General features: G+C 43.9%; 1 protein-coding gene across 1 annotated transcript; it reads right to left on the bottom strand.

The window, feature by feature from the left end:
• Nucleotides 1-513: 513 nt before the first annotated feature.
• On the bottom strand, nt 514-11291 carry LOC129339843 (vomeronasal type-2 receptor 26-like). The gene is made up of 5 exons (XM_054994419.1): nt 11001-11291; nt 7977-8840; nt 7631-7858; nt 3323-3449; nt 514-1415 (listed from the first exon to the last, which is right to left on the bottom strand). Exons 1-5 carry the CDS (start codon nt 11289-11291, stop codon nt 514-516), a joined length of 2412 nt encoding a protein of 803 aa, XP_054850394.1.
• Between the last annotated feature and the right edge of the window lie 1476 nt (nt 11292-12767).

Consider the following 12767-nt stretch of genomic DNA (forward strand, 5'->3'; position numbering starts at 1 on the left):
GCTGAAGGAGGCAGCCAAGCGTAGAAAAGCTGACCTGCTTACACTTGCACCTATGGCCCCACAAACTCCGGTCCCTGTGAGTTCGGGGCTGGTTGCTTCTATTCATACATTTTGGACATTTTCCAGTACATCTTAAGAGTTGCCAGCAGCTTTAGTGCCTAAGACAAATTCACCAACCAGTCCTTTCTATTCTTTAATGGCCACTGTCAATGTGCAGGATACAGAAATGAAAGATTTTTTTAAAAAAAGCAGTTTGTGGAACACACACTAAACAATGTAGGATCATTACTTACATTCTAACAGCTGTTGATCACTAGAAGTGGCAAAAAACATTACTGAAAAATAATTACTGAGCCTTCAATGAATTTTATATAACCAGTCCTTATTCTTTGGAATTTTTTGTGCTTGTTTAAAATATGAGTAGAGTACTTGAATGCCTCAACTATCTAATGGCACAGGCCTAGTCTCTCCTATAAAAAGAAAAAAGAGGGATATTAGGAATCACAGCTGCAGTTAATTTTTTCTCCTTGTTAATTTCTCTCTTGTGTTCAGCTCAGGTCTCAATAGAATAATGTAGCATTTGGGGGAAAATATACAGCCCAGTAATGCTGCACCAGAGGCCAAAATGGAGAAGATCTCCACGGCTACCACGGATTTCCCTTTGGTGCTCAGGAAGGTTGGAACAAAAGACAACCAAACACTACAGAAGATAAGCATGCTGAAGGTGATAAACTTGGCTTCGTTAAAACTGTCAGGCAATTTCCTGGCCAGGAAAGCCACAATCAAGCTGATGATGGAGAGAAGTCCCATATAACCCAGGCCAATGTAGAACATGAGGACAGACCCTTCATTACATTCTAATAATATCTCTTCAGCCAGTGACAATGTGTCAACATCTGGGAATGGCGGTGAGGTTGCTAGCCACACTGCAGAAATTCCTGCTTGAATGAAGGAACAAGAAAGGACAATGGAGTTAGTCAGTTTTTTCCCCACCCACTTCCTCATGCGGGACTCTGGTCTGGTGGCCATGAAAGCTACAACCACAGTGATAGTTTTGGCCAACACACAAGAAACAGCCACAGAGAAGATGATGCTGAACGCAGATAGACGGAGGAAGCAGGTCACCTCTGTTGGTTGGCCAAGGAATAGCAAAGACGAGAGGAAGCAGAGCAGGAGAGCAATGAGAAGGATATAGGTGATGTCTCGGTTGTTGGCTTTGACGATGGGGGTGTCTTTGTGTTTAATGAATGTTCCTAACACCATGCTTGTGATCACAGCTAAAGAAACAGCTATGGAAGCCAAACTAATTCCTAAAGATTCTTCAAAAGACAGGAAGCTTATTGTCTTCAGAATGCATCCATCTTGGTCCTTAGTTGGATATTGATCACTTGGACATTTGATGCAATCAACCATGTCTGGAAAACAGATGGACATCACAGTGGCAGTTGCTATGATACATGAGATGAGATGAGTTTTAGGTTGAATTTGATATGAGAGAATTTGATATGAGAGAATTTGATATGAGAGAATGCGACTCAGAGTCGCATTCCGGCATTTCCACGCTATTCACCTTCATCCGGTACACTGCGGAACGTCACAAAAAAACCGTGGAAGATAGCATCTTCTTGCACAAGTTTTGCGCATTCCAGATGAAGGTGAGTAGTGTGGAAACGGCCAATGTGGAGGACATCATTTGTGTGTCATTTCTACTGCTGGGCTCTTTTTTACTGGTATCCAAGTATAATTTCTTAAACTGATAATGATGACGATGATTAGCAATTAGATTGTTATGTTTGGATCATTTAACCAAATAATATGCGATATAACTTTCATTTCTGTATATTACTTTCAGGCACGCAGGCAATGAGGAATACTTTTTTTTGTTTGTGAAGAAATACGTGTGTGGACTGATGGCCTATTCCAGAATGCATATATTTTAACTAAAGCATGATTTTGGGGTATTCATAGAAACTCGGGAAATGCCAAGATACTTACATACTTTTGGCTTCTTATTCTTTCCTCCAAGTGCCTTCCAAGATTAACATTACAACCTGAAAACTCTTCCCCACATAAGTTGCAAGCAAGAATAACATTTCACCCTCCCTCCTTCTCTCCCTCATACTCAGACGAAATCCAGGTTTGTTTAAAGGATTGTTCCAAACCTTTCCTAAAGACAGACTCTGATCAGCCCTTTGCTTTGCTAAGAAAATAAAGTAATGATGGATTCAGCATTCTGTAAAAATGCAAGTGGCAGAAAACATGTAACTAGCAGGATGAAAGCAAGGTGGAGTTCAGTTTTGTGAGCACTCTGTGGCAGTGATGGTGGTACAAATTAAGAACTTTTCTTCCATCATTGAAACTGTTCTGGGCTTTGTGGAAGCCCTGGATTATGTTGATTTTGGCACTTCAAACACACACTGTGAGTTGTTTGGTAGACCATTTTCGAGATAGTCATTTGCATTCAGCAGGACTCCAACATCATTTTTGTCACTTAAAGTTCAGAATGTCAGCTGCAGTCCTATGGGATTTCCTAGCAGGATCCATAAAGTGGTGTAAAGAGTTGACTGTCTTGAAAGAGTGTGATGACCTATGCTCTCAAGGAGAGATATCAGACTGGTGGGGGCAGTCAACTTGGTTCCTACCAACAGGCTGTGCACGGTCTCTGCTCCCAATATTCTTTAAAAACTAGGCACAGTTTTCAACAAAAAAGGAGTTATGCAGTGTCCGTCTTGCACCCAAATGATTCAAACAATGATTGGCCATTTCCCCTTTCTGGGGAAATAGTTTGAGCATAAGAACATAAAAAACATACAAAGAAATCCATTGGCTCAAACTAGTGATCCATTTAATACAGCAACCTGTTTCACATTGAGACCGAACAATTACCAGTTACAAGTTACTCCAGGGAGCCAACAATAGATCACAATTTTCTGTCTTCTGCAGACTTAGTACATTCCCCCCTCCATATATATGAACAAAGAAAATAGCACCAACACCAATACTGATCTTTGTGCCATACTTTCCACCATTGAGAGAACTGACCATTTATTCCTACTTGCTTTTTCCTGTCATTTAACTAACTTGTGGTGGTGTTACTCCGCCAAGCCTTTTGAATGAAATAGATTACCAAGATCCTTTCTTATCGAATTGCTGACTTGGTTTTGGAATAGAAAATACTTTTGTCTACATAACAGGTGATCTTAACAAATGGAGACAGAGACATAATTACGATGACTCTATTGAGGCTTCTTTAAATTCCATCTACGTTTTACAACCAAATCATCTAAATTAACTCTGAATGCTGATTCATGATATCACCTACCCTTTTGACTTGAAATCTTTCCTTTTGGGCAAGGAACACAATCATAGCAGCAAAATTTCTCCCCTTCCTTTATTTTCTTATGTGAGCCAGGGTTGCAGTAGTCACTACACAAAGAAAGGGCTGACATCTATCCAAAAACATGAATTTGGGCAGGAGAAGTCAGATTTCATTTTATTCTTTATTAACTGCTATCTAAACAAAAAAGGAGCTAAAATTAAGTGTTAGTGAATATTATGCTTGCAGTAATGTGAAAGTACATCTCTAGATGTGTGCAGTTTTGTGCGTGTGTGTATGTGTGTGTGTGTAATTTGAAATATCTTACTTGGTTAGGGAAAGTGTTTTTATAAGGTTTTCTGACAAGCCTACCAAATTTTAATAACGACTTGGAAAATGTTTCACATATCTTAACATCCATGGACAATGTGCATATGTTTTCAATAATTATAATAAGAATAATAACATTCGATTTATATACCGCCCTTCAGGACAACTTAATGCCCACTCAGAGCGGTTTACAAAGTATGTTGTTATTATCCCCACAACAATAATCACTTTGTGAGGTGGGTGGGGCTGAGAGAGCTCCTAGAAGCTGTGACTGACCTAAAGTCACCTAGCTGGCTTCAAGCAGAGGAGGGGGGACTTGGGAGTCAAACCCGGTTCTCCAGATTAGAGTTCCGCACTGATAACCATTACACCAAACTGGCTCTCAATAATGGTAAGGAATAATAAATATATGAAGGAACAGACCTGCAAGCCCTATCATCTCAGTTTCCCAGGAGTCTGGAAATTGCCACAGCCCTTCGGAGTCTCCACTTGACTATGCTGCCTCTGTCCCTCACTCCCAGGGAGTACTAAAATAAACTGCATAGTTATCAACAGCACTAGAAAATCAAACAGTTGCTCCTATTGGATGGACTTACTGTTTAGAGGCCCCACCTAGTTGTGTCAAATCCTCTTTGCTCCTACAAGATAGCATGCAGACAATAGATAATACCTTCAAAATTAAAGCTATCACTCTCAAGGAAAGAAGAAGAAGAAGAAGATGATAATGATATTTGAATTTATAAACCACCCATCTTCAGGGGCTCTGGGCGGTGAACAAGTTAAAATCAATAAAAAACAAGAAAACAACAATTCTAAAATCAACATACAGTAAACAATAATGAAATAAATTAACCAGATACATTAAGGTGCAATGGTGGGGAGAACCCCCCACCCCACCCCAAAGGTGGGAGGCCGACATGGCACCGCCCCCTTCAACCACCGAACACCTGGCGGAACAGGTCTGTCTTACAGGCCCGGCGGAATGATAATATGTCGCGCTGGGCCCGGGTCTCCATTGACAGAGAGTACCACCAGGCTGGGGCCAGGACAGAAAAGGCCCTGGCCCTGGTTGAAGCGAGGCAGGCTTCCTTAAGGCTGCGGACCACCAGTAAACATTTATCCGCTGATCGAAGCAGTCTCCAGGGAACATACAGGGAGAGGCGGTCCCGAAGATATGCTGGTCCCAACCTGCTCAGGGCTTTAAAGGTAAGAACCAACACCTTGAACCTGATTCAGAATTCAAATGGAAGCCAGTGCAGCTGGTGTAGGACAGGTGTGATATGTGACTGGTAGGATATACTGGTCAGGACCTGTGCCACTGCATTCTGGACCAGATGTAGTTTCCGGATCAGGCCCAGGGGTAGCCCAGCGTAGAGTGAGTTTCAGTAATCTAGCCTGGAGTTGACCGTTGCATGCGTCACTGTAGCCAGGTAGGTAGGGGGCAAGTTGCTGATCTGACGAAGATGGAAAAATGCAGACTTGGCAACCGCCGTGACCTGGGCCTCCATCAACAGGGAGGCATCCAGGAGCACACCCAGACTTTTCACCACTGGCAGAGTTGCCAGTGGTGTCCCATCCAGGGCAGGGAGCTGGATCCCAACATCTGACAGCCCCCATCCCAGCTGCAGGACCTCCATCTTCACCGGGTTCAGTTTCAGCCTGCTCTGTTTCAACCATGCTGTCACAGCCTCCAGAGCTCTGGCCAGATTGTCTGGAGCCATGTCTGGCCGGCCGTCCATCAACAGAAAAAGCTGGGTGTCATCTGCGTGTTGATGACAGCCCAGCCCAAACCTCCACACCAACTGGGCGAGGGGGCACATGTAGATGTTAAATAACATCAGGGCGAGTATCGCCCCTTGCGGAACCCCGCACACCAAAGGGTAACGGGGCGATAGATCTCCCCCAAGCGCCACCCTCTGTCCCCAACCCTAAAGAATGGAGACCAGCCACTGTAAGGCTGTCTCCCTAATCCCCACGTCGGCGAGGTGGCTGGCCAACAAATCATAGTTGACCGTGTCAAATGCTGCTGTTAGATCGAGTAACACAAGCAGCGCCAACCCGCCCCAATCCAGATGCCTGTGAAGGTCATCCATGAGGGCAACCAAGGCCATCTCCGTCCCATGGCCAGGACGGAAGCCAGATTGGAATGGGTCCAGGACTACAGCATCATTCAGGAATTCCTGCAGTTGTACCACCACCACCTACTCAATCACCGCAGTACTTCCCCAGAACCACATTTTAGGCAGTACAACCAAATGCTGTGTTTACAGATATTAAGATCAAAGATTTCAAAGGGTAAAAAAGTTTAACAAACAAAAACTAAAAGCATATACATGGTTTGTTCAAGCAATTGAGTGTGCAAGGATACAGGAGAAAGAACAGGCTATCTTCTCACCCTACACTCGATACTTATCCTAATCAACATTCAATTAGTCCATGCTCATATTTGTTAAAGATGATAAAGCCATTAAAAGTCCATTGGGACCTTATTCTCAGAACTGAGACGTGTTCCTTCCTGATCAGAAGATGTAAGAAAAGACAGGCTATACCCATGCGCTGGGAACTTACAATCTCTTTTTGGAGAATTTGTCCAATATTGTTCTGATCTTCCTGCCTCAAGCAGAAGATAAAATTATTTGACCTTTTGGCTGTCTACAACTCTGTCCTCTGAGGAGTGACATTTTATCAAGAAATAGGATGGTAAACCCTTTGTTATTCTCTATCTTTCTATTTGCACTACTAAGAGTTTGAGTGCTGTGTGCTTGGGGGATGGATGCATCCCTCCCAGTACTTGTACTTTGCAACCCCAGCCGGAATGAAGAGACAGACACAGGCTTGGAATTAAAGGGCCATTTATTAAAATGACCATGACATAAACAAGGCAAGGGCCAACTAAGCGGTACAGGTCAAGCCACGGGGTCAACTCCGGACCTACCACCTTGACCTGCCTGGGTGAGCCCCAACGCCCCGAGTGTAGGCCATCCATTGAATGGCTGCAACCCGGCCAGCCAGGCAATGGATCCCCCCATCAAGCACCTAACGCCTCAGCCGTACAGCATGAGGGAAAGCCTTGTGCTTGGGGATCCCCGCAGGCTTCTGCCAGTGCTACGGTAGCCGTAAACAAGCATACCGCCCTTAATGGCAGACCCTGTTCCCCACCCATGGGGAAGTGCCACTGGGTGCTCACTGGCCCACACCCTATTCCCAAAATCTCCTGCCAATGATAGAACCCCACAGCACCACCTCAAAATGCCTCACACACTGCCATTAGTGCAAGGTAGGCGAAAAAAACCCTTTTCCAACAGCCAATCTGGGGAAAAAGGCAAAAAATTCCTACCCGGCTCTGGAACAGCAGCCAGCTAGTCCTGCACTAAAAACAGGGAGTGTTGGGTGGGCCGAGCGCTTTTCAAACTGCGGCCAGGGGAAAGCGGAGCCACCTGAAGACGGCACTTGGCTCCGGCCCCTGGCCAAAGCCCCGGATGCCCAGGAAGGGAGCCTGCCTCCTTTCCTCCGGGCGGGGCCACAAAGAACGACTCCCTGCCAAGGCTGCTACACAGCAGCAGGGCGAGTCGCATTCCGGCATCTTCAGATTCGATGAGAGAATCCTGTGACACACAAACAGTGTAACCTAAGCTTGAGTTATTGGGGTGAGTTCTATGGTGGATGGTATTTCTTTACAAAAATGACAATCTAAGTACACTGACAAGCTTAAAAAATACATTTCCCCCCTACGTCTGCACTGTTTGTTTGCACATGTTGAATCATAGGTTTCCAAAATACATCAACTTTGTTCTTCTCTCTTGTTTTTTATAAATTTATACAGTTCAATTACTTTACTAATCAGTTCAACAGTTTAAATGTACATCTCTCTTTGATATTTCAAAACCAAAATATGGCCTTTTGTGATGACCGATCTATGTGGCCGTTATGGAATTGCCTCTCCAGAGACTGGAGTGGCCCCTGAGAAGACCTCGCAATCCATACCTGGTTAAAACTTGTTTGCCATACAATCAGTTTCTCATCAATGATGAATTCTTGACCTTCAGGAGCATTGGGATTCACCCTTCCAATTTTTACCCGGTAGAAAGACTTATTTGGGAATGTGACCAGGTTCATCACATCCAATCTAGTTCCCGTTTCCCTTTCAACATTAAAAGACAAACTTTCTCCAGCTGAGTTGTTAAATGAAATGCCTTGAAGAAATGGGTGAACCTGGTGAAAAGGGAAAAATTGGGCAGTAAATACTGACTCCTGAAATTGACATTCATCATTATTTTCATTGAAAATACATTTCTATTAAATTTCATAGAGACCTGAGTATGAAGATTACCTGCCAAGACTGGAGACTGTGAAGTTCCGCACCTTGGCCATCATACATTGCTCTATGATTCGATCGGGATGAGTACATGGCATGCAATGCATGTGCCACAGCGTAGACCGCATTGTAGATGCTGTAACTATGGCCTGTCATGTGCAATTCAAAGAGATGCCCGGGAAGACTCTCTAACCTTTCCTCCCCAGTACATCTCTCATTGATATTCATCAGCTCCTCCGAGTTTGAATAAACACAGTCAAATGCTTGCTCCCAGAAGTCCTTGAGAAAGCCATTTCCTTCTTCCCCATAAGGTTTTATTTCTTTAAGAAAACTCTGGAATCCAAGAACTTCATTGGACTGAATTGTGAAGAATATGGTGCCCTGGAAGAACTGGAAATCCCAGGCCCTCTGCAGGCTTGTTAATGCAAAGTCAACCTGAGCTGTCATAATCCATATCTTTCTAAACGATGTAATTTCTTTAAATTGCGGATTGGCCAGAAACATAAAAATGTTGAATGCCATAAATGCTGTAGGTTCTCCATAGAACATAAAAGTATTGGCTTTACTGTCTCTGAAAGGTATATAAATATCCAAAAGTAAATCTTTAATATCATCACTGAAATTCCAATGGTACTCATTGGGGACCCTGTGAATGAAATCCAAACAGATCCCATTTTGGGAAAGCAGCGGCTCCAGGACCTTCAAGAAATGTTCTCCACTGTTATTATCCACAGCAAAAAGCCCAACCCACTTCCACTGGAAATGGAGAAGTAAGCAGACGATTCCTATATTCTGAGGGGCTTCATTTGGGCCAAGACGGTAAAACAAAGGGTACTGTTTTCCTTCTCTCTCCTCTGGGGCAAATGATGCGTATGCGAGCTAAAAAGAAGTGTACTCATATATGAGACATTTGTTAGAAAACTGTCACCCTTCACCACCTGTGGGTTGGAGGCTGGGAGAGGTCAGCTATCCGTGATGGAGAGGAAGAGGATATTATATGTTGGGATTTGGCAAGATCTAAATTCTGATCATTATAGGGTTAATATATTTGTTTTGATTCTAAGAGACCTAACCTAGAAGTATAACTTGGCCCAGAGTCAATCCTGTTAAGAAGCTATAAAAGGGTTAATTACTAGAGAGTCCGTGTGGCATGCAGACGCACAGCCTTGCTATTGCATAGTTTTGTTGCTTTCGTCGTTTACTAGCTAGCTATCTGTTGTATGCATAATTCTAATTATTAGCTTATCATCCGTTAGCAGTTACAGGGCCAAGCTACAAGTGACGAATGACACTTGAACAGCAAGTGTATTTCTCCCTGTTCACTTGCCCTCCACTCAATCCACTTGCTGTTCAAGTGTCATTCGTCATGTGTAGCTTGGCCCTCAGATAAAATATTATTTTTCAATAAACAGCTCTCGCCTTCTGTGCCTTTTTTACGCCACACTATATACCCTCTCTCCCCTGAAACAGTCTGACTCCTTCACCCTGCTGGCTGCTAGAGCTCTCTCATGATTCCACCCCAGTCTCCCTCACTGGTGCCTGGCTCTTCTTGATGCCTCCCTGCCTGGTGAGGCTCCCTCCCTCACCCTAGGGTTGAGTGACAGACCTAGGAGCCAATCACTGCAACTGAGGATTTCCCCCTTGCTGCCCAATGACTGTTCTGGACTAGCTTGCAGGATGAGGATGCCAGGCTCCTCCCAAGCGATGTGGGGCAGACATTGCACCTGCGTGCAGGGCTGCGGCTGCACCCTGGCATCTTGCTCACCTGGCATGGATTAGAGCCTTCCCACAGACCAACAGCTATCTCTCTCCTCATCAGATGGGCCGGCGGACTAGCCCGCAGCAGCTGGGGCTGTTTCAGCAATATGGAAGGCCCGCTTGAGGCCACTGTTCCGGCAGACCTCCAAAGGTTTCTGTAGAGTGGGCTCTTCCGCCTCCATAGCATCCACTGCTGCTCTAGCTGAGATGCCTGCTGGGATGCCTGCCTTGAAGCAGCACTGCCCACGGGCGCTGATAAGTCCAGGGGTCCCTCCAACCCGGGACACTGCACTGAATATTTTGTAAAGGAAACCGTAGATTTAACAAGGGTTAAAACCAAGCACTCTTCTGCTTGATTTAATCTCAGATTGCAGGCATACTGTCATATATGCCTGCCTGCATATCTGCCATGAATGCATTCTGTGTACTGATGTACTGATCCTCTGAGGGCATGGGAAGTTTCTTATTGATGCTTAGCCAGTTGATTATCTTGCAGGTATTTACTTTCTCTTTCCCTGCCGCTTCAAGCAAGTGTCCTTGAATGCCGGCTGCGGCCGGCTCGAGATGTATCCTTCTTGGGAACTGAGATGATTTCATTCTTTGCTCTGTCTAGCCTAAACCTTTGACACCCCTGGCTCCTTCATGCCAGAACTTTAATGGTCACTGTCCTGAGGGCAGGAATTTTTTCTATAACTAACACTACCAACCCCATTTGTGTCACTTCTGCCAATACAGTTGTCTGAGCACCTTGAACTTGATGGATCTCTAATAAAGTTACTTCAACCAATACACCTGTGTGGTGGTTGTGGAGAACTTGGGGGATCTACCTGCCAGGGACTGACACATACAGGACAATTTTTCCGGAAAGAATCCTACAAAAATCATCTCACATAGTTCCATGAAACCATGGAGTTCCCTTATACTTACCTAGACCCCCCCCCACTCCCTGATCTATCATGGTCAGCGTTGTTTTTTGTGATTAGCAGTGGCACTCCAGGAATTCAGAATGAGGTCTTTCACAGCACCTTCCCCTTGAGCCTTTTATTTTGCGATTCCAGAGACTGAAACTGGGACTTTCTTCAAGCAAAGCTCTACCACTTAACTCCAGAATTTCCCACTTGTTATTCTATGTTATTCTCCCTCCTTTTGTGCAACAACTTTCCTTGGTTTGTTTCTTTTTGAACATTTACATCTTGCCATCTTTCTTAATCCCAGAACAAAGACCAAAAAGGAAACATTATAGTTTGTTAAATCACTCCTTGTTCTATTCACAGATCTTACCTGTGGAATCTTGTAGAGACTTAAGATGTCTGATATGCGAAAAGATATATCGGAGCTAATTCCCCCAATGACAGCTATTAGGTTTTTGTAGGCATCACATTCATAGTTAGGAAAATATCGATGCAATTTATAGAGCAGATCAAGGGTGGTGCGATAGGTCATCCTCATATCATTGTAGCCGTCGTAGACATGGAACCCGAGAGTGATGTTGGACAAGATTTGGGGATTTTTGTTCATCTCTTTTACAGCAAACACCAAGGCCAGGACATGCTGGTGGAACTTTGTGGTCATACTGTGGACATGAAGTGGAACGGATTACTTTTTGGGGAAAAATACCAGAATTCTCAGGTTTTCAATCAGAAGCCAGTAGAAAACAGCTCACCACATCCAGCTTGGTTTGCTGCAGGAAAATTCAAAAGACTTTTACATCTCTCAGAATCTCTCCCTCCCCTTTTGCTCTGCTTCTTTGATTAGTGCTCAGAGCTCAGTGTTAGACTCCAAAATTGTAGAGAACTAGCTTTTTGTATTCCAGTTGTGGCTGAGTTGGAGATTAGTAGAACATGTACTATGACAAAAACGCTTACAGTACTTGATTGGGAATATCTTAAATCCAAATGAATTTGCTCTCTGTTGCATTTGGGCTTTATGCCCTCAAGGTCTTTGGTCGTTAATTACCTATGCTTTCTTACTGTTGCTTCATATCACCCGCATTTCCTACATGGACCTTTTTTAATGGACTACCAATTTCAAGAGGGAGGGAAGATAGCCTGATATATCCCAATCTCATGAGATCTCAGAAGTTAAGGAGGGTAAATACTTGGATGGAGACCAATAAGGAAGGCTCTGCTTCTGAGGGCCAAGCTACAAGTGACGAATGACACTTGAATGGAAAGTGTATTTCTCCCTGTTCACTTGCCCTCCACTTGCGCTCCACTCGATCCACTTGCCGTTCAAGTGTCATTCGTCACTTGTAGCTTGGCCCTCAGTTGCCTTGAAAAACCCTTGCTGCTGGGGTCACCATAAATTAGTTGTGACTCGACAACACTTTATACACACAACAATTTCAGATCTATGTAGTAGGTTTTCTCCTATGGCCATAAGATCTTTCCATATGGACTTTAGGTTCCTGAAACCCTAACACACTTTTTCTTTTCATGCAGATTCTTAGGTAGTATAAGTGGTCTCCTGATGATGACCCCTTTCTGTAGAATCCCCTGATCAATCAGATGATCATTATATAGGCTCTTGTCTTGGAATGAAATGCATTCCACTCTAGCTTTTGCTCTCAAAATTTGATCCATCATGATTGGTCCAGCAAAAGGATAATCAAGACGTAAGACTGGTGAACTTCAGTGTATTGAAACACTGAAGGAATTTCACCATTGCACACATTTGAACACCAAAACACCATGCAGTATTTAGTTAGGTATAGGTATTTCAATTGCTGCACTTGATGAGATGCTGCTGTAGCATTCAGTTTAAGTGGTTGGGTTGCGAATCAGTACTCTGCTGGTTCGACTCCCACTATTGCCAGGAGCTCTGCAGGTGGCCTTGGGTAAGCCACTCCTCTGAGCCCTCAGCTGTATTGTGGGGATGATAATAATAATACTAATAATAATAATAATACATTGTTCATCACTTTGAGTTTGCACAAATCTATCCAGTTATTAGTAACTCTCAGTCATATATCATGGAATAACTATATTTTGCTACTCCATCATAAACGAAAGAAGAGTCACCTCTCTTGACAGTGGCTAGGCTGCAGAA

Source organism: Eublepharis macularius, chromosome 12 (genome assembly GCF_028583425.1).
Source record: "Eublepharis macularius isolate TG4126 chromosome 12, MPM_Emac_v1.0, whole genome shotgun sequence".
NCBI classification, from domain to species: Eukaryota; Metazoa; Chordata; class Lepidosauria; order Squamata; family Eublepharidae; genus Eublepharis; species Eublepharis macularius.